At 46.7% G+C, this 25,320-nt stretch overlaps 1 protein-coding gene across 13 annotated transcripts in view; it reads right to left on the reverse strand.

Annotated features, from left to right (window-relative positions):
• Positions 1–978: 978 nt before the first annotated feature.
• Positions 979–25,320, reverse strand: part of AFDN (afadin, adherens junction formation factor) — a 1,710,163-nt gene continuing 1,685,821 nt past the window's right edge. For 7 of the 13 annotated variants that reach the window (XM_069234921.1, XM_069234923.1, XM_069234919.1 and 4 more), the window contains one exon: positions 979–3,337. In XM_069234921.1, coding sequence (XP_069091022.1) covers positions 3,181–3,337 — 157 coding nt within the window. In that variant the 3' untranslated portion in view covers positions 979–3,180. The remainder of the gene's footprint in view (positions 3,338–25,320) is intronic. The other 6 variants (XM_069234926.1, XM_069234930.1, XM_069234928.1 and 3 more) reach the window with 1 other exon arrangement.

Below are 25,320 nucleotides of genomic sequence, written 5' to 3' on the forward strand. Positions count from 1 at the left end.
TGATCCAGGATTGCTTACAATGTGAGTACGGCCATGAGATCCCATGGCTTGTCCTCCTAAGGCAAGAAGCTGATCTATTGGGCAGGCTTGAATTGTATTCCATCCCTCAAATGATGAGGAAGGGACAGTGTGCTAAGGTTAAGGGGATATTTGTTTTGCATGCTATGGAAGCAAGCGAGAGGGAGGCCCTGGGGAAAGTTACATTGAGAGATTACCTGGTTATTAAAACTACTGTTGGGCCCAAGCCTTGCATTTCACTCTTGAGGAATCTTTGGGAAAGATCTTTGTTAGCAAAATTTGGAATAGGCTCAATTGGATGATCCAAATAATATGCAGCCCTGCCTTGTTATGGTATTTCCCCCCAATTGCTTGGGCACTTTACACTGTTTTGTACGTATTATGTACCATTTTGATCGAGATACTTCCTGCCCATTTTAGAACTTGTGGTTTGCACCAATACGAGCCAGCCCTTTTTTTTTTTTAACTCATAACACTAGCTGACCCGGCACTATGTTTTGCTAAAGGTGCCTTTCGTACAAGTGCCCGATTTTGGAGGAATACAGCAAATTTTCTGCATAACCTGTTCTTAACATAAAATGTAAGTATGAATTTAATGATTTATAATGAATTTGTTTTTAGTTGTTATGCTATTGTGTGTTATCTTTGCATGGTCCATCTTAATATCAATATTTATTGATGGGTGTGTGTTTTTTTTTGCTCTTTTATGATTGTCAATAATCCAATAACATTTTATATCATTCTTTAATTCAAAAAGAAAATAAGCAATCCGCTGGCCTTTTACTGCTGTAAATCTATCCTCACTAGATATGCAGTACTGTTCTTACAGGTGAACTAACCAACAACTAAATGGTTTTAAGAGGAACAAAAGAAATACAGACAACTGTGAAAAGACCCGTAAAGACAACCGTAATATTTTCTACCCATAAAAGAATTATTTAAGAATATCCAAAAAGTAAATAGGCTTAAATACATATAAAGTTTATTAAAAATATGCTGCAAGTGAAATACAGTATAAATGGAAAACTACAGCAGTTTGATGTCTGTCCAAAAACAATCATGTAAAGCATTTGTCCACATTTCCAAAGTTAGCCCCCTGGGCCAGATCCATATCAAACAAAATATTGCGCTTTGATTCAACATTACCTCCAATTCAGTGGATGATAGCAGCAAAAAAAACAATAGTCCATCATAACAATAGTGTTTTCCCGTGTACAGAGCCTTGCGATTAAATTAAAATACCAGTGTTTTTACGAGGATGCTAGTATTCTGCAGATAATTTGAGAGATACCTGCTCTCCCTTCCGATTAGGAAAGCATGCACGTTCTTCATGAATATTTTTCTGCATAAATCTACTTCAGAGTTTCAAATTAATCATGATGATGTGAAATCATGCATTTATGCTTCAACTTTCGCCAATACTGCTTTCATTTATTAAAAACTTGTATTAAAGATGGTTTCCCCCTAAGGTTTTGAGTACCTACCACCTGTATTTGGAAGTGCGCACACAGTACCGAGAACTTCTCTTCATATGCAGGCGTGTGGATTTTTTTATAATGTCAAATGTGGTATAGAATTATCGAAACCCATTGTCAACGTTTTCTTAACTAGAGAAAAATATTTGGAATAATATATTTTGTTTTAAACTTTACACGATGAGAAAAAAGACTGTGGTGATATTCTTAGGCATAAAATCAGGCACATAAATGAAAAAAGTTGATACAGGCAGAAACCCAAAATTAACACCGTAAATAAGGCTCCCAACGAGACAAATATACAGTCTGAACTGCCTAGTGCTTCTTTTCATCCGCACACAGAGATTAGAGAAGTGCTCTATAAAGTGTAGCAGTTCCTTCTTCGTCAAAGGTCGTGACTAAACAACGAGGATTAATGTGTCAAACAGTGAAGCTAGTTTACCTTTTCTTACAGTTAAGTTAGTAAAAACAAAATCTACTATTGTTGTGCAGTATGACCGTCAAACTTCCCTCTCTTCCCTCAGTCGAATCAGAACAGCAGTCACTTTAATACCACTGTAAAAGAAAAAACTAAATAGATTCTACCATATTTCACCATCATGATCTTTTCAAGTCACTCGTAAAACGGCATACGCTTTCATGCTGGATAAAAACAACATTAAATACTTAAGAGTCACAAAGCACTAGTGTTGTGGACACGCTCTTTTGGAAGATGAACATACAGGTTACAAAATTGCTAGTTCTTGTCTTTGTTTTCTGAGTTTTCTTTTTCCACTGACTTCTTGATTAAATCCAATATGGTCTTCATTTACCTTATTTGCCGTGATTTCATGGTCTACGCCGGGTTGATTAAAATTATTTATATGGAAAAGAGAGATAAGAACTACAGTAGTATCCCACAACATTCTCCTCAAACTCAGTATATTCCCCTCCTTTGTGTTGGGTTTAGTAGTAAGGTTTTACGTTCTGTAAATACACACACACTCTGGGTGCAGAATACGTATGATTTTCTCTTTGCCAAGCCATTAAATTCCAGTGTTTGTAGATACTCGGATACAATATTTAAGTAACCATCCAGGGTCTCTTTTCAAGAACATCCGTGGCAAAATCAAGAAGCAATCAAAAATATACCCAACACCCTTACTCCCTCAAAAAGACAACATTGTTTTTCAAATCTTTCAAATGATATAAGTGATATATGCTAAGTTATAAATCAAATAGCTATTTAAAAGCCCCCTTACACCCACCATCACAGAACCATTTAAACAGTTTCCCGCCTTGTCCCTGCTTTGAAGTTCAATATTTATATTCTGCCCTTCAACAGCCCAGGACACAGCTCGTCTGATGTGCTTCTTAGGCTAGCCCCCCCAAAAAAATATACATTGCAGATAAGAAAAATCAGAAAAAAAGTTACAAATCGCCAAAATGTGATGGCGATAATTAAAATATATTTTACAGTGCTTTTGTTGTACAAACCACAAAACCCGGAAAAGTAAGCAACCTGCTGTCCTGCTAATGCGTGGTTTAATAAATTTGAATTAACAGTCTTAGAAATAAAAGGATCATAAATTCACTCTTTACAAAAAAATATACTCCTCCCTTTACACTTTCTGCCACCTCCCATATTCGATTAATTTAAAGTATTTAACAAAGCTTTCGTAAGGTGCCTTTAGTTGTTCTGCCTTCCTTATTTTGTGTTGAGCTCGTTTTCCAGTTCCATTAACTTTCTAGAAGCTTTTACTTTGTTGGACACGTCCTGGCCCTGGGAAAAAAGACGCTGGCGTTCCTTGAAGGTCATGTTTTCAGGAGGTGCTCCACCAACCGCCGACAAATCAGCATCTTGGCTAAATAACAAAAGAAAAAAGAGACATATCAAGATCTAGTCTGTTGTACATCAAACCAAACAGCACAACTATATTTACCAAACATGTTTTCAAGGCACAGTTCCGAGGAAAATGTGTAAGACTGTACTGATTTTACAAAGGTATTGGTCTTTTTCTTCCAATGAAGCTAATTTTCTTTCTCACGTTGTGCTCCACATATTTTCAATCCAGTTTGTAAGTCTTACAAGATCGATCCAAATCAGATACGTGTTAAGTGAGACCGTCTTCAAAAGATATGGCTCACTGATAGCAAAACACGTTATATGGCAACCATACTGTGCACTCCTTGTAGTCTGCAAACTGTGCTTTTCTTGTCAGAGAAGGGCAAAGCGCGACTGGAATTCAATGCGTTAGCTAGATAGCTTAGCGAGTTAAGTTCTTACTAAAGTGAGAAGGGATAAAGAGGATAGTGCATGTTTGTATTTAATGTACATCATCGATTCGAATCTGGACATAAGTACAAGGTAACAAAATAGCAAAAATAGTAGTTTAAATAAATTTTGAAAACCACAATTTATTACAGCTAGGATAAGTATGTTGGATGAGTAAAAAAAACTCCCATCATAAAGGAAGAACTTATTAGCATTTATTTTATTACATTGCATAGTTGACCCTTGACCTCAGGGTAGGTCGCCCCCCTGTCCCCGCAGCGCCACCAGCTCTTGTGTGTTGCCTTCTCCTCCTTCTGCTTGCTGATCCGCCTGTTACCCCCTCTGCCTTCTGTATCCTGTGTGCTTGTGATCCCGTTTGCATTCTGTACCCCAGTGTGATCGCCCCCCCCCCCTTTTGCTTCCTGTATCCTTGCGTGCTTGTGCTCCCCTCTCCCCCCTTTTTGCATTTTGTATCCTCGTATGATTGCGCCCCCCCCGTTTATTGCCTTCTGTACCCCTGTAAGACTGTGCCTTCTGTCCCACTCGCCGTTTCCCCCCCCCCTCGCCGTCCGTTTTTCCCGCTTTTTTGAGGCCGCCTCGTCCTTTAGGCCTCTCTGCGCCGCTTTTTTCCGCCTTCGCCTTTTGCCGCTTTTCCCACCTACCCGCCCTCCTCCCGCCTCCCAGCTCACCCCGCCCCCCCCGGCTACCCCCTTAAATGGCGGCCGCTGCGAGGCAGTGGTGGTGACCCTTGACCTCAGGGAAGGTCGCCCCCCTGTCCCCGCAGCGCCACCAGCTCTTGTGTGTTGCCTTCTCCTCCTTCTGCTTGCTGATCCGCCTGTTACCCCCTCTGCCTTCTGTATCCTGTGTGCTTGTGATCCCCTGTTTGCATTCTGTACCCCAGTGTGATCGCGCCCCCCCCCTTTTGCTTCCTGTATCCTTGCGTGCTTGTGCTCCCCTCTCCCCCCTTTTTGCATTTTGTATCCTCGTATGATTGCGCCCCCCCCCCCGTTTATTGCCTTCTGTACCCCTGTAAGACTGTGCCTTCTGTCCCACTCGCCGTTTCCCCCCCCCCCTCGCCGTCCGTTTTTCCCGCTTTTTTGAGGCCGCCTCGTCCTTTAGGCCTCTCTGCGCCGCTTTTTTCCGCCTTCGCCTTTTGCCGATTCCCGCCTACCCGCCCTCCTCCCGCCTCCCAGCTCACCCCGCCCCCCCAGCTACCCCCTTAAAAGCGGCCGCTGCGAGGCAGTGGTGGTGACCCTTGACCTCAGGGTAGGTCGCCCCCCTGTCCCCGCAGCGCCACCAGCTCTTGTGTGTTGCCTTCTCCTCCTTCTGCTTGCTGATCCGCCTGTTACCCCCTCTGCCTTCTGTATCCTGTGTGCTTGTGATCCCCTGTTTGCATTCTGTACCCCAGTGTGATCGCGCCCCCCCCCTTTGCTTCCTGTATCCTTGCGTGCTTGTGCTCCCCTCTCCCCCCTTTTTGCATTTTGTATCCTCGTATGATTGCGCCTCCCCGTTTATTGCCTTCTGTACCCCTGTAAGACTGTGCCTTCTGTCCCACTCGCCGTTTTTCCCCCCCCTCGCCGTCCGTTTTTCCCGCTTTTTTGAGGCCGCCTCGTCCTTTAGGCCTCTCTGCGCCGCTTTTTTCCGCCTTCGCCTTTTGCCGCTTTTCCCGCCTACCCGCCCTCCTCCCGCCTCCCAGCTCACCCAGCCCCCCCGGCTACCCCCTTAAATGGCAGCCGCTGCGAGGCCGCGCAGCGGACGCGCCGCTGGCGCGCCGAAGGCGCGCCTAGGGCAAGCCCGTCTGCACCTGTCCGCGCCTGGACCGCGCCCAGCGCCCGAACCCCTGGTCCCCGCCCCCCCCCCCGCCTGACCTACGACTCCGCCATCCTCACCAGCCTCAACCCCGGCCGCACGCCGGGCTGCTACCGCGCCACCCCGAAACTGACCCACGGATCCTTCACCTGCAACAACTGCCACTACTCCTGCCATTGGACCCACTCCGCTCCCGCCGAGAACAACGCCCCCGGAAACAACCTCCACTGCATCCTGATCAACACCCGATCCGTCCACAGGCACGCCATCGAACTGTGGAACCTCATCAACTCTACGAACCCGGACATCGCCTTCCTCACCGAGACCTGGATGAAACCCACCTCGGCACCCGACATCGCCATAGCCATCCCCGACGGCTATAAAATTATCCGGAGAGACCGCACCAACCGCATCGGAGGAGGCATCGCCATCGCGCACAAAAACTCCATCCGAGTCACAACCGACACCGACAACTCATTCCCCGACGCCGAACATCTCCACTTCACGATCCACAGCGACCCCAAGACCACCCTCAGAGGCACCCTCATGTACAGACCACCAGGACCTCGCTCCAAGTTCACCGAAGACATCGCAGACTTCGTCAACCCTCACGCACTCTCCTCCACCGACTACATCCTCCTAGGAGACCTCAACTTTCACCTAGAGAACCCCACCGACAACAACACCACCGCCCTCCTGGACAACCTCGCCAACCTGGGACTGAATCAGCTTGTCAACACCCCCACCCACTACGCCGGACATACTCTCGACCCCATCTTCTCCTCCAGCAGACACGTCACCTTCAACCACACCACCGAACTCACCTGGTCGGACCACAGCTGCGTCCACTTCAGCTTCAAGAAGACCACCGTGCATCACCACACTCAGCAACCACCAAGAAGACACTGGAACCGTATCACCACGGAACAGATCGCAGCAACCCTCTCCCAGAACCAACCCACCGGCACCACCGACCCAAACGAAGCCGCCAACAACCTCACCAACTGGCTCTCCGACTGTGCAAACCTCCTGGCCCCCCTGAAGACTCAAGCCAGCACCAACAACCACAAGAAAAACTCATGGTTCACCCCCGACCTCAAAGACTCAAAGAAAGAATGCCGCACCCGAGAGAAGACGTGGCGCCTCAACCAGACCGAAGAGAACCTCTCAGCTCTCAAGGACGCCACCCGCCAACATCACCAACACCTCCGCGCCGCACGAAAAACCGCCTACCGGAATAGACTGGACAATAACGCCCACAACAGCAAGGAACTTTTTGGCATCATCAAAGAGCTCTCCAACCCGGACGCAGAAAACAACTCCATCCCTCCATCACAGGACCTCTGCGACTCCCTCGCGACCTTCTTCCACCAGAAAATCCCCAACATTTACAACAGCTTCCCGACCGCCGACGCGAACCCCCCCCCCAGAACCCGCCAACGAGATCACCACCATCCTCAACTGGAGCCCAACCACCACCGAGGAGACCACCCGCGCCATGAATTCGATCCACTCCGGCTCCCCATCGGATCCCTGCCCGCACCACATCTACAACAGGGCCGACGACATCATAGCACCACACCTTCGAGACGTCATCAACGCCTCCCTCACCACCGCCACCTTCCCGGAGAGCTGGAAGCACGCAGAGCTCAACGCCCTCCTGAAGAAGCCCACAGCAGACCCCACTGATCTAAAAAACTTCAGACCCATCTCTCTCCTGCCGTTCCCCGCCAAAGTGATTGAGAAAATTGTCAACTCGCAACTCACCATCGCCCTGGAAACCCACGACTCCCTCGACCCCACACAGTTCGGTTTCAGAGCCAACCACAGCACCGAAACCGCCCTCATCGCAGCCACGGACGACATCAGAGCCCTGACCGACAAGGGTGAGACCGTGGCCCTCATACTACTGGACCTCTCTGCAGCCTTCGACACGGTCTGCCACCGCACCCTGATACGACGCCTCAGCAACGCCGGCATCAGAGGCAAGGCCCTCGAATGGATCATCTCCTTCCTCTCCGGCAGGACCCAGAGAGTCCGCCTCCCCCCCTTCAGATCGACAGCCACGGAAATCATCTGCGGCGTACCCCAAGGATCTTCCCTCAGCCCCACTCTCTTCAACGTCTACATGACCCCCCTGGCAAACATCGCACGCAACCACGGACTCAACCTAATATCATACGCCGACGACACCCAGCTCATCCTTTCCCTCACTAACAATCCCACTGCAGCCCGAACCAAACTTCACGAAGGAATGAAGGAAGTGGCGAACTGGATGACAGACAGCCGTCTGAAACTGAACGCAGACAAGACGGAAGTCCTCATCCTCGGCCCCACTCCCACCGCATGGGACGACTCCTGGTGGCCCCCCGCCCTAGGCAGCACTCCCCAACCCACCGACCACGCACGCAACCTCGGCTTCATCTTGGACTCATCACTCTCCATGACCAGGCAGGTGAACGCGGTGACCCCGGCATGCTTCAACACCCTCCGCATGCTCCGCAAGATCTTCCGCTGGATCCCCACCGACACCAGGAAGACCGTCACCCATGCCCTCGTAGCCAGTCGCCTGGACTACGGGAACACCCTGTACGCCGGCATCACCAACAAACTGATGAGAAAACTCCAACGAATCCAGAACGCCGCCGCAAGACTCATCCTGGACATCCCTCGCCACCACCACATCTCCGGACACCTGAGAAAACTCCACTGGCTCCCCATCAACAAGAGGATTACCTTCCGACTCCTGACCCACGCACATAAAGCCCTCCACAACCTCGGACCCAAACTGATCAACAGCCGCGTCTCCTTCTACACCCCCCCGCGCACTCTACGTTCCGCCGGTCAGGCCCTGGCAGCTGTACCCCGCATCCGCAAAGCCACCGCCAGAGGAAGATCCTTCTCCTTCTTGGCAGCGAAGACCTGGAACTCGCTGCCCAGCCATCTTCGCGCCATACCTGACCACCTCTCCTTCAGAAGGCAGCTCAAGACCTGGCTCTTCGAGCACTGACCCCCCCCCCCAGCACCTTGAGACCCTTTATGGGTGAGTAGCGCGCTTTATAAATGCGAATGATTGATTGATTGATAGTTATGTTCTATTGTCAAATACTTCCTCAAAACAAAACATTCTCCAATGCAGCTTCCAGTGGCAGAGGCTTCCTAAATATTTTTGGGGCTCTGGTGGCAGAAATATTCTGGGGGCTCTGGTGGCAGAAATATTTTGGGGCCTCCTTTTGGAAAAATTAAACAAAATGTCTTAGAAATTAAATATCTGCATGACCTCAGAGCCATTGACATATCATCCTGGCCATGTACCCCTCAAGAAACACAATATCTTTATCTCAATGTGACTACCCGCCAATTACTTCTCCCCTTCTTGGCCTGTCAAAAATCACAAGACATGATTCAAACATTTTTCTAGGGGCCAAAAAGCTTGGTCTGTGGTGTGACAGGGTGTGCAGGTTGGCGGCTATGTAAGGTTGTAGTAGGGAAGCATGTACAGGTAACGGCTGAATTGCACAATGTGAAACCAGAAAACCTGGCATCAATCCCGGATTCCCCACTTGACCAAATTGTGTGATCCTAGGCAAATGTTTTATTTGACTTTCCATCCTTTTGCTTCATTATCACATGTAAGAGGATGTAGAAAAACAGAGCTTCAGGATATTTGCTGTAGAAAAACTCATCTTTTGTTAATCTTTTGTTTTGCTCCTCTTTTCATGTACAACAGCAATCTAGGCCACCCAGAGGATGCACACAACTGACTTACCTATCAGTTCACTATTGACATTGTTGTCGGGGGCATGAATGTTTCTATTCTTGTTTGAAACCTCACATTACAAAATACTTGTCAATGCCTTGAGATAATCTGATGTACTAAAGTGAAACACTTCTGTATGTTAAGAAAATACACTTTTTGAAATTTGAAGAGTTCATCATATTTTTACACGTTTGTGGCAAGAAATAAAAGTGTTCCTAAAGTTACGTTAAGTGGTGTAGGACACCCCAGATACTTTATTTCTTTAACTTCAGCTAACCTATTAAAAAAAGCTTGCCCTTTTATTTTGGACACATCTGAATGTTAATGCTTAGTCAAATCAACCGTAGGCCAGTGACCTGCGGGTCGCATGCAAAGGTCAGAAGGGCCGAATGCGGCCCGCGGGCCGTACTTTGAGTATCACACATCTAATCCAACAAATATCTTTCTCTTGGACATCAAACTCCTAGACAATTCATCAGCAGTGCTATGAAATAAACTCTATTCAACCTTCTTGACACACCAAAAACAGTGTAGCACAGCTCAAAATCCACACCATCAATCAGTTTTCCCAACTATATAGTTTTCCAAATGACATTGGAGTGATCAGCCCAAAGCACCATTCTGATGATTCTCTGTGACCAATTATCTTTCACTGTAAATCAAAACCCACTCAAACACTACTAGCCTCAAGAGCTTGACCCGAAAAATTCTCAAGCTAGAACTCATCATTTTAGAAGTCACAAGTGACTTTGGCAAATGTCAGTTGCCTTAGGCACTAAGACAATCTAATCTTGAAAGCCAACACACACAATCCCCGGATATTTGCTCTCTAAATACCAAAGGTCACAACATCACAGGTACCCAAGAACTCACTGACAGCAAATGAACCCTAAGCATGAAAAACTGTGCAAAACACAAATCTGAGAAAGAAATCACCCAGAAACCTCACATACACGGCTAAATCCACTCATAATAAGTAAATAATTTTTCCTCAATTTTCAAAGCCATGAAGGCCACCATACAAACACTTAGGCATTGCTTCAATGTGATGACAGACCAACAACAACCCACTCAACTGTCAAGTGCACTGCCATTAAAAATCCAATCACCAAAAATGACTTATCTAGCCTCACCTGCCAAATCAAGCAATTGAGGTCTCTCACAATTCTCTATACCAGTGGTTTTCAAACTTTTTAAGAACAACCACCCACTGTTTTTCTAAAACAATCAACTTTCACAACCCACTTCTCTTTAACGGACACGAGGATGAGTGATTTTTAATGTAACTAAAGCATTGTGTGGTAGCGTATTGTCATTTCAAGATAGCATTATTTTCCATGGAAATGGCCACTAACCCCGCACACACAGTTTTACTGAAAAAACAATATTGCACTCACGTGATAATGTGTGGTGATCGGGTTTCTGTGAAAATTTATCATTTGTGCATCAACAATTAAAGTGTCTTGATTTGTTTTGTTTCTATTAAAATCTGTTTCCAGCACACTTCAAAAATGTTTAAAAAACTGCTTCATTTTTGCTTTTCTAACTGATGAATACATAAAGTTAATTTACAGTTATTTACATTTTGTCTTGCATAACAATATCCTACAGTATTTCCTTTCATGTTCCCTGTACACCAGCATGACTGTCACATAATTCACTTAAAAAACTCTTCTCATTTTGCAGTCAGAGAAAGGAAAGCAAACAATAATCCCAAGTTAAAATATTACACAGCAATTTGTCAGAAGAAAATTGCCAGACATTTAACCTCTGTGTTAGAAGCTCAGGCAAACGTGACAAGATAAACACAGAATTTAAAGGCATATTTTAAACTGTTAGAAACTGAGTTGGTTGCTGGCTGGGGTATAAACCCTGGTCAAGCAGCAACCATAAGCCTAGTGAGGGTGTCAGGAAAACCCTAGATTAACCTGTGCTCACCCTCTGGTAGCTGGGCACAGAGCAGCCAAGCTTAGATTCAGAGACAATATGTAAAGTATTTGTGGAATACTTCAAACAGTAAAACAGTGAAAACACCATACAAAAAGATTCCATACCAGATTAGAAAAACAGACCTGCCTTTAAAAAATAAAACAAAGCCAAAACAACAAAAATCCAATACGAAGAACTTGAGTTACGAATTTTGAAAGAATAAACTGAAAAAAAGCACTTAGAAACTAAAAGCGCCAACCGAGGATATCTGGCCACGCCGGACTGAGACAAAGTCAAAAGGTCAGGCTAAATGCAATGGAGTGCGGGCCGGCTACAGGTACCCAGTTAGGCCCGCTGAACTAAAGTACCTTAATTCCTGGTTGTGGAGCGTTGCGTGGGTCTGAAACACTGATTCTTTGCACAGCTGAGGGGATGCATTGATTTCGAGATGTGGCGAGGATGAGGTGCGAGGTCCTGTTGCATTCTCATTGAGGATCCCGTTGAGAGGGCTTGCAATGTGAAGGCTGGTGTCAGGGATGTGTGTGTAGCTGAGCTGATGCTTTGGATCCGATGAACAGTGAGGCTGCGATGTAGAGCTGTTGTGTCGTCGTTGAGGCTGCTGTCGACAAGGGATGCAATGAGCTGGTGCCAGGGAAAGTGTCGTACAGTGGCGGTTTTAAACGCGATGCCCTGGTCCGGTCCCAAGATGCAGCGATGTGAGTCTGTTGCATAGGTTCTGACCCCCGCAGTAACAGTAATGAGCTGGCTCTGATCCACGTACTGTCAGGAATCCCCACTGTGCATACGGCGTTAACTGTTAAATCATACCTCTGTTCTTGGTTAAACCTTCATGTTTCTAAGTAAACATAATGTGCTGTGTTACAAAATTGGTTTTATCAATGCTTGTTTACTAATGTGAGCAGGTGTAGACATGTGCTTCTAATTGGGTGTGGTGTAGACATGTGCTTCTAATTGGGTGTGGTGACTCATCCACATGTGGAAACTCAACTGCTTTCCTGACTGGCTATAAATAGCAGAGTGAAGCATACTGCTTGGCTTTGTTTTGCTTCGTGATCTCAGCATCTGATTTGGCAGTCCAGCCCCTGCTGTCATCCTCGTATTCAGGACTTTTGAGGCAATTCTTTTCTTCGTTCCTGTACCAGCTGACACCAGGCATTCCTCCAGCACTCCGGAAAAGACTGCGGCTGACTAGTATTCTCCAGGGAGTTGTTCTTTGAGCGTCGCGCTTTCCTAGAGCAGCTGGTGTATTTCAGACCTTGTATTTTGGCAGAGTGCTTATCTTGAAGAGACAAATGCATTTCTGAACATTCTACATTATTATTGTAGTTACTTGCCTAAATGTGCTTCAGGAAATCTGCTTGAGCTCATGTACTATAAAAAGTGACAGTGCAATTTTAAAGAACAAGTTACTTACCTTCGGTAATGAGGTATCTGGTAGAGACTTTATCTAGCTGCAGATTCCTTACCTTAGAATTCCCTGGCGTCAGCTTCGAATCCGGAGTTTTTTCTGAGCAGTACCCTGCGCGCGTGCCGCTGGGCATCGTCGTTCGGATCCGCGTGCGTCGACCAGCTCCGCGTGGGTTGTTAGTGCTGTTGGAGCTGTCTATGATGTCACGGTAGTCTATATAGATGCCGTCTCGGCGAGCGTACGTCAGTTCTTTTCCACAACTTTCCACACCAGAAGAGCAGTCATGGAAGAACCAACCATTATGGATTTTACCTCTGACTGTTTGAAGCAAAAATTCCTTCATGCCTTTAAGAAAGGCAAAAAAGCCAAGATCAAAAATATATATATGTACACAAAAATACATATATACATATATGGAAAATGACACTTACCCAGTGTACGTCTGTTTGAGGCATTAGTCGTTGCAGATTCACATGCTGTGCACATCCCACCATCTGGTGTTGGGCTCGGAGTGTTACAAGTTGTTTTTCTTCTAACAAGTCTTTTCGAGTCACGAAAACGAGGGACTCCTCCCATTTCGGCTCCATTGCGCATGGGCGTCGACTCCATCTTAGATTGTTTTCCCCGCAGAGGGTGAGGTAGGGGTTGTGTATGCTAGTAATAGTGCCCATGCAATGGAGTGAATACGCATGTACATGATGTAGTTTAAAGTAATATATTTACAAATGTTCAAGATCAACTTCTAAACGGCTACAGGCTCCCGGGGAGGCGGGTGGGCGCCTGTGAATCTGCAGCGACTAATGCCACGAACAGATGTACACTGGATAAGTGACATTTTCCGTTCGATGGCATGTGTAGCTGCAGATACACATGCTGTGCATAGACTAGTAAGCAGTTATCTCCCCAAAAGCGGTGGTTCAGCCTGTAGGAGTTGAAGTTGTTTGAAACAATGTTCGTAGTACTGCTTGACCTACTGTGGCTTGTTGTGCCGTTAGCACATCTACACAGTAGTGTTTGGTAAATGTATGAGGCGTAGACCATGTAGCTGCCTTACATATTTCGGTCATTGGAATATTTCCTAGAAAGGCCATGGTAGCACCTTTCTTTCTAGTTGAGTGTGCCTTTGGTGTAATAGGCAGTTCTCTTTTTGCTTTAAGATAACAGGTTTGAATGCACTTAACTATCCATCTAGCAATGCCTTGTTTAGAAATTGGATTTCCTGTATGAGGTTTTTGGAAAGCAATAAATAACTGTTTTGTTTTTCGAATTAGTTTTGTTCTGTCAATGTAGTACATTAACGCTCTTTTGATGTCTAATGTATGTAGTGCTCTTTCAGCTACAGAATCTGGCTGTGGGAACAACACTGGTAATTCTAATGTTTGATTCAAGTGGAACGGTGATATGACTTTTGGTAAAAAAAATTGGATTTGTCCGTAGAACTACTTTATGCTTGTGTATTTGAATAAATGGTTCTTGTATGGTAAATGCTTGAATCTCACTTACTCTTCTTAGAGATGTGATAGCAATTAAAAATGCAACTTTCCATGTTAAGTATTGCATTTCACAAGAGTGCATGGGCTCAAAAGGTGGACCCATGAGTCATGTTAAGACAATGTTGAGGTTCCATGAAGGAACTGGTGGTGTTCTTGGTGGTATAATTCTCTTTAGGCCTTCCATAAACGCTTTTATGACTGGTATCCTAAATAGAGAAGTTGAGTGCGTAATTTGCAGGTAAGCTGAAATTGCGGTAAGATGTATCTTAATGGAAGAAAAAGCTAACTTTGACTTTTGCAAATGCAGTAAGTATCTTACGATGTCTTTGGCAGATGCGTGTAAGGGATGAATTTGATTATCATGGCAGTAATAAACAAATCTTTTCCACTTATTTGCATAGCAATGTCTAGTGGTAGGTTTCCTAGCTTGTTTTAAGACCTCCATACATTCCTGTGTAAGGTCTAAGTGTCCGAACTCTAGGACTTCAGGAGCCAAATTGCTAGATTCAGCGATGCTGGATTTGGATGTCTGATCTGTTGTTTGTGTTGCGTTAACAGATCTGGTCTGTTTGGTAGTTTGACATGAGGCACTACTGAGAGGTCTAGTAGTGTTGTTTTCCAAGGTTGTCTTGCCCATGTTGGCGCTATTAGCATGAGTCTGAGTTTGTTTTGACTCAGCTTGTTTACCAGATATGGAAGGAGTGGGAGAGGGGGAAAAGCGTAAGCAAATATCCCTGACCAACTCATGCATAACGCATTGCCCTGAGACTGATCTTGTGGGTACCTGGATGCGAAGTTTCGGCATTTTGCGTTTTCTTTTGTTGCAAATAGATCTATTTGTGGTGTTCCCCAAATTTGGAAGTAAGTGTTCAGTATTTGGGGGTGAATCTCCCATTCGTGGATCTGTTGGTGATCCCGAGAGAGATTGTCTGCTAACTGATTCTGAATTCCTGGAATAAATTGTGCTATTAGGCGAATGTGGTTGTGAATCGCCCAATGCCATATTCTCTGTGCTAGGAGACACAACTGTGTTGAGTGTGTCCCTCCCTGTTTGTTTAGGTAATACATTGTTGTCATGTTGTCTGTTTTGACAATGTGTTTGTGGCTTATTATGGGTTGAAATGCTTTCAGCACTAGAAATACTGCCGATAGTTCTAAGTGATTTATGTGAAACTGTTTTTGCTGAGTGTCCCATTGTCCTTGGATGCTGTGTTGATTGAGGTTTGCTCCCCACCCTATCATGAAGGCCTCTGTCGTTATTACATATTGTGGCACTGGGTCTTGGAAAGGCCGCCCTTGGTTTAAATTTATACTGTTCCACCATTGAAGCGAGATGTATGTTTGGCGGTCTACCAACACCAGATCTAGAAGATGACCCTGTGCCTGTGACCACTGTGATGCTAGGCACTGTTGTAAGGGCCGCATATGCAACCTTGCGTTTGGGACAATGGCTATGCATGAGGACATCATGCCTAGGAGTTTCATCACCATTTTGACTTGCATTTTTTGTTTTGGATACATGGCCTGTATTACATTGTGAAATGCCTGAACCCTTTGTGGGCTTGGAGTGGCAATCCCATTTGCTGTGTTGATTGTCGCCCCTAAGTATTGCTGTGTTTGACACGGCAGAAGGTGTGACTTTGTGTAGTTGATTGAGAAACCTAGTTTGTGGAGGGTTTCTATGACATACTTTGTGTGTTGTGAACACCTTTTTAGCGTGTTGGTTTTGATTAACCAATCGTCTAGGTACGGGAACACATGTATTTGCTGCCTTCTGATATGTGCAGCTACGACTGCCAGGCATTTTGTAAAGTTGTTATTCCGAATGGCAACACCTTGAATTGGTAATGTACCCCTTGGAATACAAACCTTAAGTACTTTCTGTGTGAAGGATGTATCGGTATATGGAAAGTTGCATCCTTTAGGTCTAGTGTTGTCATGTAGTCTTGTTGTTTGAGCATCCATGGGAATACAAAATCTGGTTAACCAGTTCGGTGTATACTGCAGAGACCATGGGCTAGACATAAATCTTAAGAAAACCAAACTCATGATATACAGTGCCAGGAAAAAGAAGCTCAGCGTAAATACAAAGATGGATTCAATTCTCTTGGAGAGAGTAACGGAATATGACTATCTGGGCATCAGACTATCTGACAAGGGCGGTTGGGATCCAGCTATAAGGAAAGGGGCACTAACAATCAGCCAAAGATGTGGAGTAATAGGACGTAAAGCTAGCACCGCAATAAGCCCCCCTCTGATCCTCATCTCTGAAATATACAAAGCACAAATCCGTGCCGCTGCCCTGTATGGAGCAGAACTTTGGGGATCTCACAGACAAATGGATACTCTTCAAACCAAAGAAAATAACTTTCTCAGACACATATCCAGACTGGGGAAGGGCACACCAATGCTCCCCCTTAGACTGGACTTGGGTCTAAACAGTATCAAAGACATAGCATATCTAAGACCACTCCTGTACTGGATCAGACTATGGAAAACGGATGAACTCGAACCCTACAGGGCAGCAGTTAAAGAACTATTGCCACCCCGTTATGGATGGGAAAAAGTACGGTGGCTTAGGGAGATGAAAGCAGCATGGACTAAACTGAGTCTATCCCATTACTGGGAGAATCCCGAGATGATTCCTGGCAACGCTAAACGCCTGATCAAAGACCATTATTGGGAAAAGATCCATGAGGAATCTCTCGGCTCAAATGGTTTAGGTCGGCTGACAGCAGAGTTCCTGCTGGTCAAGCATGTACCTCTGTCTGAAAGCTTCCTGGACCTCCCTATACCAGCCCGTGCTCGCTCCTTATTACTTCAATTCAGGTACGGAACATTGGCAGTCAACAGCTTCACGGCCGGCTGGTCGACTAATAGCTCTCTATCGGACAAATGTATAAACTGTCACCTATGTAAGGAAACTTCTGAACACGTCCTATTTTTTTGTCCTCTGTACAAATGTCCCCGAGGGAAGTGGATTACCCCTCTGTGCAGAACACTGCTTTCGCCATCTCGCAATAGTGTACTTAGAATATGCAAATATGATACTTCCATACTGATAGTGAGCACTGTTTCTAAATATTTGGCAGCAGCATGGAAAATTCGCAGCAGGATTATTTTAGACCCTAATCCACCAGTCGAAGAGCGGTCTAGCAGCCAGTAAACCAGTATTCTGTCATATTAGCCTGGGACTCTAACTAAAACTGAGACCTATCGAGGATAAAAGATTGTATCCCCGAGTATGTTGTTTAGTGGGTTATCACAACTAAAGTGTTTTACAGCTTACTAACACATATAATTCTACAAATGTTAAGTTGCAACCTATTTGATTAACCTATCCAATAGAACTGACTAATCTAGGGCATCATTTCTCACTGCCCGACTTCTTAACTTTTTTTTAATCTGTGCTATTTTCTGGAGTGTAAATGTCTGATTTTATACAGTGACTCGTTTTACAACAGTTTTTATGTTTTTTAATAATTGATTAGTATTATTTTAGTGTTCAGTATTATGTATAGGGCAAGATTCAGAGACCACCCTGAGTATTTTCCTTTCTTCAATTATTTATGAAATTTTTTTTTAGGTAGCTGTACGATCCTTTTTTATTCTTCCTTTTACTATGCACTGGTTTATGGTTTTTATTTCTATGTATGTATGTTTACTTCTAAAAATGGCCTAAATTTGGACCGAATAAACTATTGATTGATTGATTGATTGTTTGAGCAGTGGGATTACGTCCTGTAATGTCACCATGTGAAAGTGATCTGATTTGATGTAGGTATTTAATGTTCTGAGATCTAATATAGGTCTCATACTCTTGTCTTTTTTGGGTATGAGAAAGTACAGAGAGTAAACTCCTGTTCCTTTCTGTTGGTTTAGTACTAATTCTATTGCCTCTTTCTGTAGCAATGCCTGAACTTCTAGTCCTAGAAGATCTATATGTTGTTTTGACATATTGTGTGTTTTCGGTGGGACGTTTGGAGGGAATTTGAGAAATTCTATGCATTAACCATGCTGGATAATTGCCAGTACCCAAGTGTCTGTTGTTATCTCCTCCCAATGTTTGTAAAATTTGCTTAGTCTCCCCCCCACAGGTGTTATGTGTTGGGGATGTGTGACTTGGAAGTCACTGCATGTTTTGAGGAGTTTTGGGGCTTTGGAACTTCCCTCTACTTTTTTGGAACTGTCCCCCTCTATATTGTCCCCGAAAAATTCCCCGCTGATATTGGCTCTGATAAGTGGGCCTTGTTTGTGAGGTCGTGGGTTCTGTGCTTTGCCCTCGAAACCCCCCTCTAAACTGTGTTTTTCTAAATGTGCCTCTGCTCTGTGGGGAGTAGAGTGCGCCCATGGCTTTGGCCGTGTCAGTGTCTTTCTTAAGTTTTTCGATAGCAGTGTCCACCTCCGGCCCAAACAACTGCTGTCCGTTAAATGGCATATTCAGCACAGCTTGCTGTATTTCTGGTTTAAATCCTGATGTACGCAGCCATGCATGTCTCCTTATTGTCACTGCTGTGTTGACAGTTCTAGCAGCTGTGTCTGCTGCATCCATTGCTGACTGTATCTGATTGTTGGAGATACTCTGTGCTTCTTCTACTACTTGCTGTGCTCTCTTCTGGAACTCCTTGGGCAAATGTTCTATAAAGTGTTGCATTTCGTCCCAATGAGCCCTATCGTATCTGGCCAACAAAGCCTGTGAGTTCGCAATATGCCACTGGTTTGCTGCCTGTGCCGCCACCCTTTTGCCTGCTGCGTCGAATTTTTGACTTTCTTTATCTGGAGGTGGTGCATCTCCTGAAGTATGTGAGTTCGCTCTCTTGCGAGCTGCCCCTACTACAACTGAGTCCGGTGTTAGCTGTTGTGTGATGTACACGGGGTCTGTTGGTGTTGGTTTATATTTTTTCTCCACTCTTGGAGTAATGGCCCTTCCTTTTACAGGCTCCTCAAACACTTGTTTGGAGTGTTTTAGCATTCCGGGTAGCATGGGAAGAGACTGGTACTGGCTGTGTGTGGACGACAGTGTATTAAAGAGAAAGTCGTCTTCAATGGGCTCTGCATGCAGGCTGACATTATGAAATGCCGCTGCCCTCGACACCACCGATGCGTAGGCTGTACTATCTTCTGGTGGTGACGGTCTAGCTGGATAACAGTCAGGACTATTATCTGACACTGGCGCATCATAAAGGTCCCACGCGTCAGGGTCATCTTGACTCATCCCTGTATGAGTTGGGGATTGCGTCATAGGTGGAGTGGCTACCGGTGATGTTTGCGGCGAGCGTTGTGGAGACGGTGGCAGGCTTACTTGTTTAGCCACCTTTGCCTGTGGCGGCTTGTCTTTCTCCTGGAAGGCAAGTTTGCGTTTCATTCTAATAGGAGGGAGAGTGCTGATCTTCCCCGTTTCTTTTTGGATGTGGAGCCTTCTTTGGGTGTAGTCTGGCTCCATTGTCTCCAATTCCTGTCCAAATCCATGTTTTTTCATTTGTGAGGACAGTCCTTGTTCCTCTGTGTAGGAACCTGATTTCGGTTCCGAGGCCGGACGTTTCGGTATGGAAACTTTTTCGGCTACTTTTTTTGGTTCCGACGAAACCTTTTTTATTTTCGGCGTCGTTGCCGACTCATTTCGGTGCCGCTGTCTCGGTGCCGAACTTGCTCGGAGCCGCTATCTTGGGCCCGAGATTGCTGTGTGGCGGTATCTCGACCGGAGTCGGATGACTTCGACACCACTGTGCCCTTTTTCAGTGCCGATGATCGGTCACCTATTTTTCGGGTTAAGCCATGGCCTGTTGGCCGTGGCGTCCCCTGGGCTTTTGTGGTCTTCTCGTGAGTTTTATGTTTCGACGTCTTACTCACGGTTTTTGGCGTTTCTTCAGGATCGAGCTCATCCGAGTCCGATTCCTGGATGGAGAAGGTTTCTTCTTCCTCCTCGAAACGCCCTTGTCCTGTCGGCGCCGACGCCATTTGCAGTCTTCTTGCTCTTCGGTCTCTTAGTGTCTTCCTGGACCGAAACGCTCGACAGGCTTCACAAGTATCTTCCTTGTGTTCTGTCGACAAACACAAGTTACAGACCAGATGCTGATCTGTATATGGATACCTGTTATGGCATTTTGGGCAGAAGCGGAATGGGGTCCATTCCATCAGCCTTGAAGAGACACGTGGCCGGGCCGACCAGGCCCCGACGGAGGATCGAAAAAACCCCGAAGGGCCACCGGAGCTCTTCAAAAGTCGGTGTCGACATGTTATAACTAACCCGATACCGAACGCGAACAATACCGACGATTTTTCAGAGATTCTAACTAACTTTCCGACCCGAAACACGGAGCGAAAAGGAACACGTCCGAACCCGATGGCGGAAAAAAAACAATCTAAGATGGAGTCGACGCCCATGCGCTATGGAGCCGAAATGGGAGGAGTCCCTCGATCTCGTGACTCGAAAAGACTTCTTCGAAGAAAAACAACTTGTAACACTCCGAGCCCAACACCAGATGGCGGGATGTGCACAGCATGTGTATCTGCAGCTACACATGCCATCGAACATATATCTACATAAGAAAAATATCCGCAGAGCGGGGAGGCTTGGGTGGGTGTAAGGAATCTGCAGCTAGATAGAGTCTCTACCACATACCTCGTTACCGAAGGTAAGTAACTTGTTAATCGGATAGAGACTTCTAGCTGCAGCTTCCTTACCTTAGAATAGATACCCAAGCTATACCCTATGTCGGTGGGTCTGAAGGAGATTTTTACACCAGAAAGTCCTGCAAAACAGACCAGGCAAAATGCCCCTCTCTTCTCACCTGCCTATCCAGGCAGTAGTGTTTTGCAAACGTGTGCAAAGAAGCCCACGTTGCAGCCTGACAGATGTCCACCACCGGTACGCCACGTGCTAACGCAGTGGTAGCAGCTTTCCCTCTAGTAGAATTAGCTCTCAAGCCCTCGGGAGGCTGCTTCTTTGCCAAAGCGTAGCATATCTTTATACAGAGAACGAACCAGCGCAAAATGGATCGTTTCTGCACTGCTCGACCCTTCTTTGCATCAACGTACCCCACAAAGAGTTGATCGTCCAGCCGGAACTCTTTAGTGCGGTCAAGGTAGAACGATAACGCTCTTTTTGGGTCCAGCCGAAGGAGACGCTCCTCTTCCTTAGAGGGATGCTGTGGTGCTAAGAAGGTGGGCAGGGTGATATTTTGACCCAGATGGAAAGGGGTCACCACCTTGGGGAGGAAAGAGGCACGAGTTCCTAATACTACCTTTTCAGGATATATCATGAGATAAGGTGGCTTTGAAGATAAAGCCTGCAGCTCACTCACTCTCCTGGCAGATGTAATTGCCACCAAAAAGGCTGTTTTAATAGTGAGCAGCAAGGGAGGACAGTTATGCAAGGGCTCGAAGGGAGCACACATAAGGAAGGTAAGAACCAAATTAAGATCCCACTGGGGCATAACGAAAGGCACAGGCGGGAATAGATGCACAAGCCCTTTCAAAAACCTCTGTACTATAGGTAACTTAAACAGAGATGGTTGATCGGGCAACTGAAGAAAAGCCGATAAGGCTGCAAGATAGCCCTTGAGAGTCCCCAAGAAGGAACCCTGCTGGGCGAGAGACAATATAAACAAAAGGATGTTAGACAGAGAAGAAGAAAGAGGATCAATAGACCTCTCTGAACAATATGAAACAAAACGTTTCCAACAGCAGTCGTAGATCGACTTAGTAGAGGGACGCCTGGCTGCCAGAATGACATCACAGACCTCAGGAGGGAGGTCATAAACCATCAACTGTCGCCGCTCAATCTCCACGCATGAAGGCGCAGAGTTGACAGGTTCGGGTGGAGAACCTTCCCCTGCTGCTGCGACAGAAGATCCTCCCGAAGAGACAGCCTGATTGGAGGACCGATGCACATTTTGAGAAGCTCTGGATACCAAACTCTCTGTGCCCAATCCAGAGCCACTAGGATTACTTGGGCCCGGTCGTTCTTGATTTTCTTGAGAACTCTGGGCAGAAATGGTATAGGCAGAAAGGCGTACAGGAGGCCTGAACCCCACTCGCGACGAAAAGCGTCGCCTAGCGATAGCCCCCTTGGAAACTCCAACGCGCAAAACTGCTGACATTGCGCGTTCTCTGTGGAGGCGAACAGATCGAACCAAGGCTCTCCCCACTGCTGAAAGAGTCCTTGCGCCACCTCCGGTTGGAGACACCATTCGTGATCCTCTAAGCATTTTCGGCTGAGTTTGTCTGCTCTGGCGTTCAGAGAACCTGCCAGATGTTGAACCACCAGGGTCATTCCCTGCTGTTCCAGCCATGTCCAGAGACGTAAAGCCTCTTGACAAAGGGTCCACAACCCCACACCACCCTGCTTGTTGCAGTACCACATTGCGGTAGTGTTGTCCGTGAACACCTGCACCACCTTCCCTTTCACAACAGGAAGAAATGCTTTTAATGCTAGCCGGATCGCCCGAAGCTCCAGCAAGTTGATGTGGAGCCCGGATTCTGACAGAGACCAGTGACCTCTGATCTCCACCTCCCCCAGATGGCCGCCTCATCCCAGAAGTGACGCATCTGGCACTACCGTTAGATCTGGTTGGGGAAGGGAGAGGGGTCTTGTAGGAGGCTGGGTACCAAGGGGTACTTACACCTTGCACCAGGCCCAGGTATCCCTTATTAGTGTAGAGGGGTGTCTAGCAGCTTAGGCTGATAGAAAAGGTAGCTTAGCAGAGCAGCTTAGGCTGAACTAGGAGACGAGTGAAGCTCCTACAGTACCACTAGTGTCATATGCACAATATCATAAGAAAACACAATACACAGATATACTAAAAATAAAGGTACTTTATTTTGATGACAATATGCCAAAGTATCTCAGTGAGTACCCTCAGTATGAGGATAGCAAATATACACAAGATATATGTACACAATACCAAAATATGCAGTAATAGCAATAGAAAACAGTGCAGACAATGTATAGTCACAATAGAATGCAATGGGGGCACATAGGGATAGGGGCAACACAAACCATATACTCTAGAAGTGGAATGCGAACCACGAATGGACCCCAAACCTATGTGACCTTGTAGAGGGTCACTGGGACTGTAAGAAAACAGTGAGGGTTAGAAAAATAGCCCACCCCAAGACCCTGAAAAGTGGGTGCAAAGTGCACCTAAGTTCCCCAAAGAGCACAGAGGTCGTGATAGGGGAATTCTGCAAGGAAGACCAACACCAGCAATGCAACAACGATGGATTTCCTGACGAGAGTACCTGTGGAACAAGGGGACCAAGTCCAAGAGTCACGATCAAGTCGGGAGTGGGCAGATGCCCAGGAAATGCCAGCTGTGGGTGCAAAGAAGCTGCCACCAGATGGTAGAAGCTGTGGATTCTGCCAGAACGACAAGGGCTAGAAACTTCCCCTTTGGAGGATGGATGTCCCACGTCGTGAAGAGTCGTGCAGAGGTGTTTCCGTGCAGAAAGACCGCAAAAAAGCCTTGCTAGCTGCAAGGGTCGGGGTTAGGATTTTTGGATGCTGCTGTGGCCCAGGAGGGACCAGGATGTCGCCAATTGCGTGAGGAGACAGAGGGGGCGTCCAGCAAGACAAGGAGCCCACTCAGAAGCAAGCAGCACCCGCAGAAGTGCCGGAACAGGCACTACGAAGTGGAGTGAACCGGAGCTCACCCGAAGTCACAAAGGAGGGTCCCACAACGCCGGAGGACAACTCAGGAGGTCGTGCACTGCAGGTTAGAGTGCCGGGGACCCAGGCTTGGCTGTGCACAAAGGAAATCCTGGAAGAGTGCACAGGAGCCGGAGTAACTGCAAAACACACGGTTCCCAACAATGCAGTCTAGCGTGGGGAGGCAAGGACTTACCTCCACCAAACTTGGACTGAAGAGCCACTGGACTGTGGGAGTCACTTGGACAGAGTTGCTGAGTTCAAGGGACCTCGCTCGTCGTGCTGAGAGGAGACCCAGAGGACCGGTGATGCAGTTCTTTGGTGCCTGCGGTTGCAGGGGGAAGATTCCGTCGACCCACAGGAGATTTCTTCGGAGCTTCTAGTGCAGAGAGGAGGCAGACTACCCCCACAGCATGTACCACCAGGAAAACAGTCGAGAAGGGGGCAGGATCAGCGTTACAAGGTCGCAGTAGTCGTCTTTGCTACTTTGTTGCAGTTTTGCAGGCTTCCAGCGCGGTCAGCAGTCGATTCCTTGGCAGAGGGTGAAGAGAGAGATGCAGAGGAACTCTGAAGAGCTCTTGCATTCGTTATCTAAGGAATTCCCCAAAGCAGAGACCCTAAATAGCCAGAAAAGGAGGCTTGGCTACTTAGGAGAGAGGATAGGCTAGCAACACCTGAAGGAGCCTATCAGAAGGAGTCTCTGACGTCACCTGCTGGCACTGGCCACTCAGAGCAGTCCAGTGTGCCAGCAGCACCTCGGTTTCCAAGATGGCAGAGGTCTGGAGCACACTGGAGGAGCTCTGGGCACCTCCCAGGGGAGGTGCAGGTCAGGGGAGTGGTCACTCCGCTTTCCTTTGTCCAGTTTCGCGGCCGAGCAGGGCTGAGGGATCCCTGAACCGGTGTAGACTGGCTTATGCAGAGATGGGCACCACCTGTGCCCATCAAAGCATTTCCAGAGGCTGGGGGAGGCTACTCCTCCCCAGCCCTGACACCTTTTTCCAAAGGGAGAGGGTGTAACACCCTCTCTCTGAGGAAGTCCTTTGTTCTGCCTTCCTGGGCCAAGCCTGGCTGGACCCCAGGAGGGCAGAAACCTGTCTGAGGGGCTGGCAGCAGCAGCAGCTGCAGTGAAACCCCGGGAAAGGTAGTTTGGCAGTACCCGGGTCTGAGCTAGAGACTCGGGGGCTCATGGAATTGTCACCCCAATGCCAGAATGATCTTAGACATGTTACATGGCCATGTTCGGAGTTACCATTGTGTCGCTATACATATGTCGTGACATATGTATAGTGCACGCGTGTAATGGTGTCCCCGCACTCACAAAGTCCGGGGAATTTGCCCTGGACAATGTGGGAGCACCTTGGCTAGTGCCAGTGTGCCCACACACTAAGTAACGTAGCACCCAACCTTTACCAGGTAAAGGTTAGACATATAGGTGACTTATAAGTTACTTAAGTGCCGTGGTAAATGGCTGTGAAATAACGTGGACGTTATTTCACTCAGGCTG

The sequence above is a fragment of the Pleurodeles waltl genome, chromosome 5 (assembly GCF_031143425.1).
Source record: "Pleurodeles waltl isolate 20211129_DDA chromosome 5, aPleWal1.hap1.20221129, whole genome shotgun sequence".
Taxonomy (NCBI): domain Eukaryota; kingdom Metazoa; phylum Chordata; class Amphibia; order Caudata; family Salamandridae; genus Pleurodeles; species Pleurodeles waltl.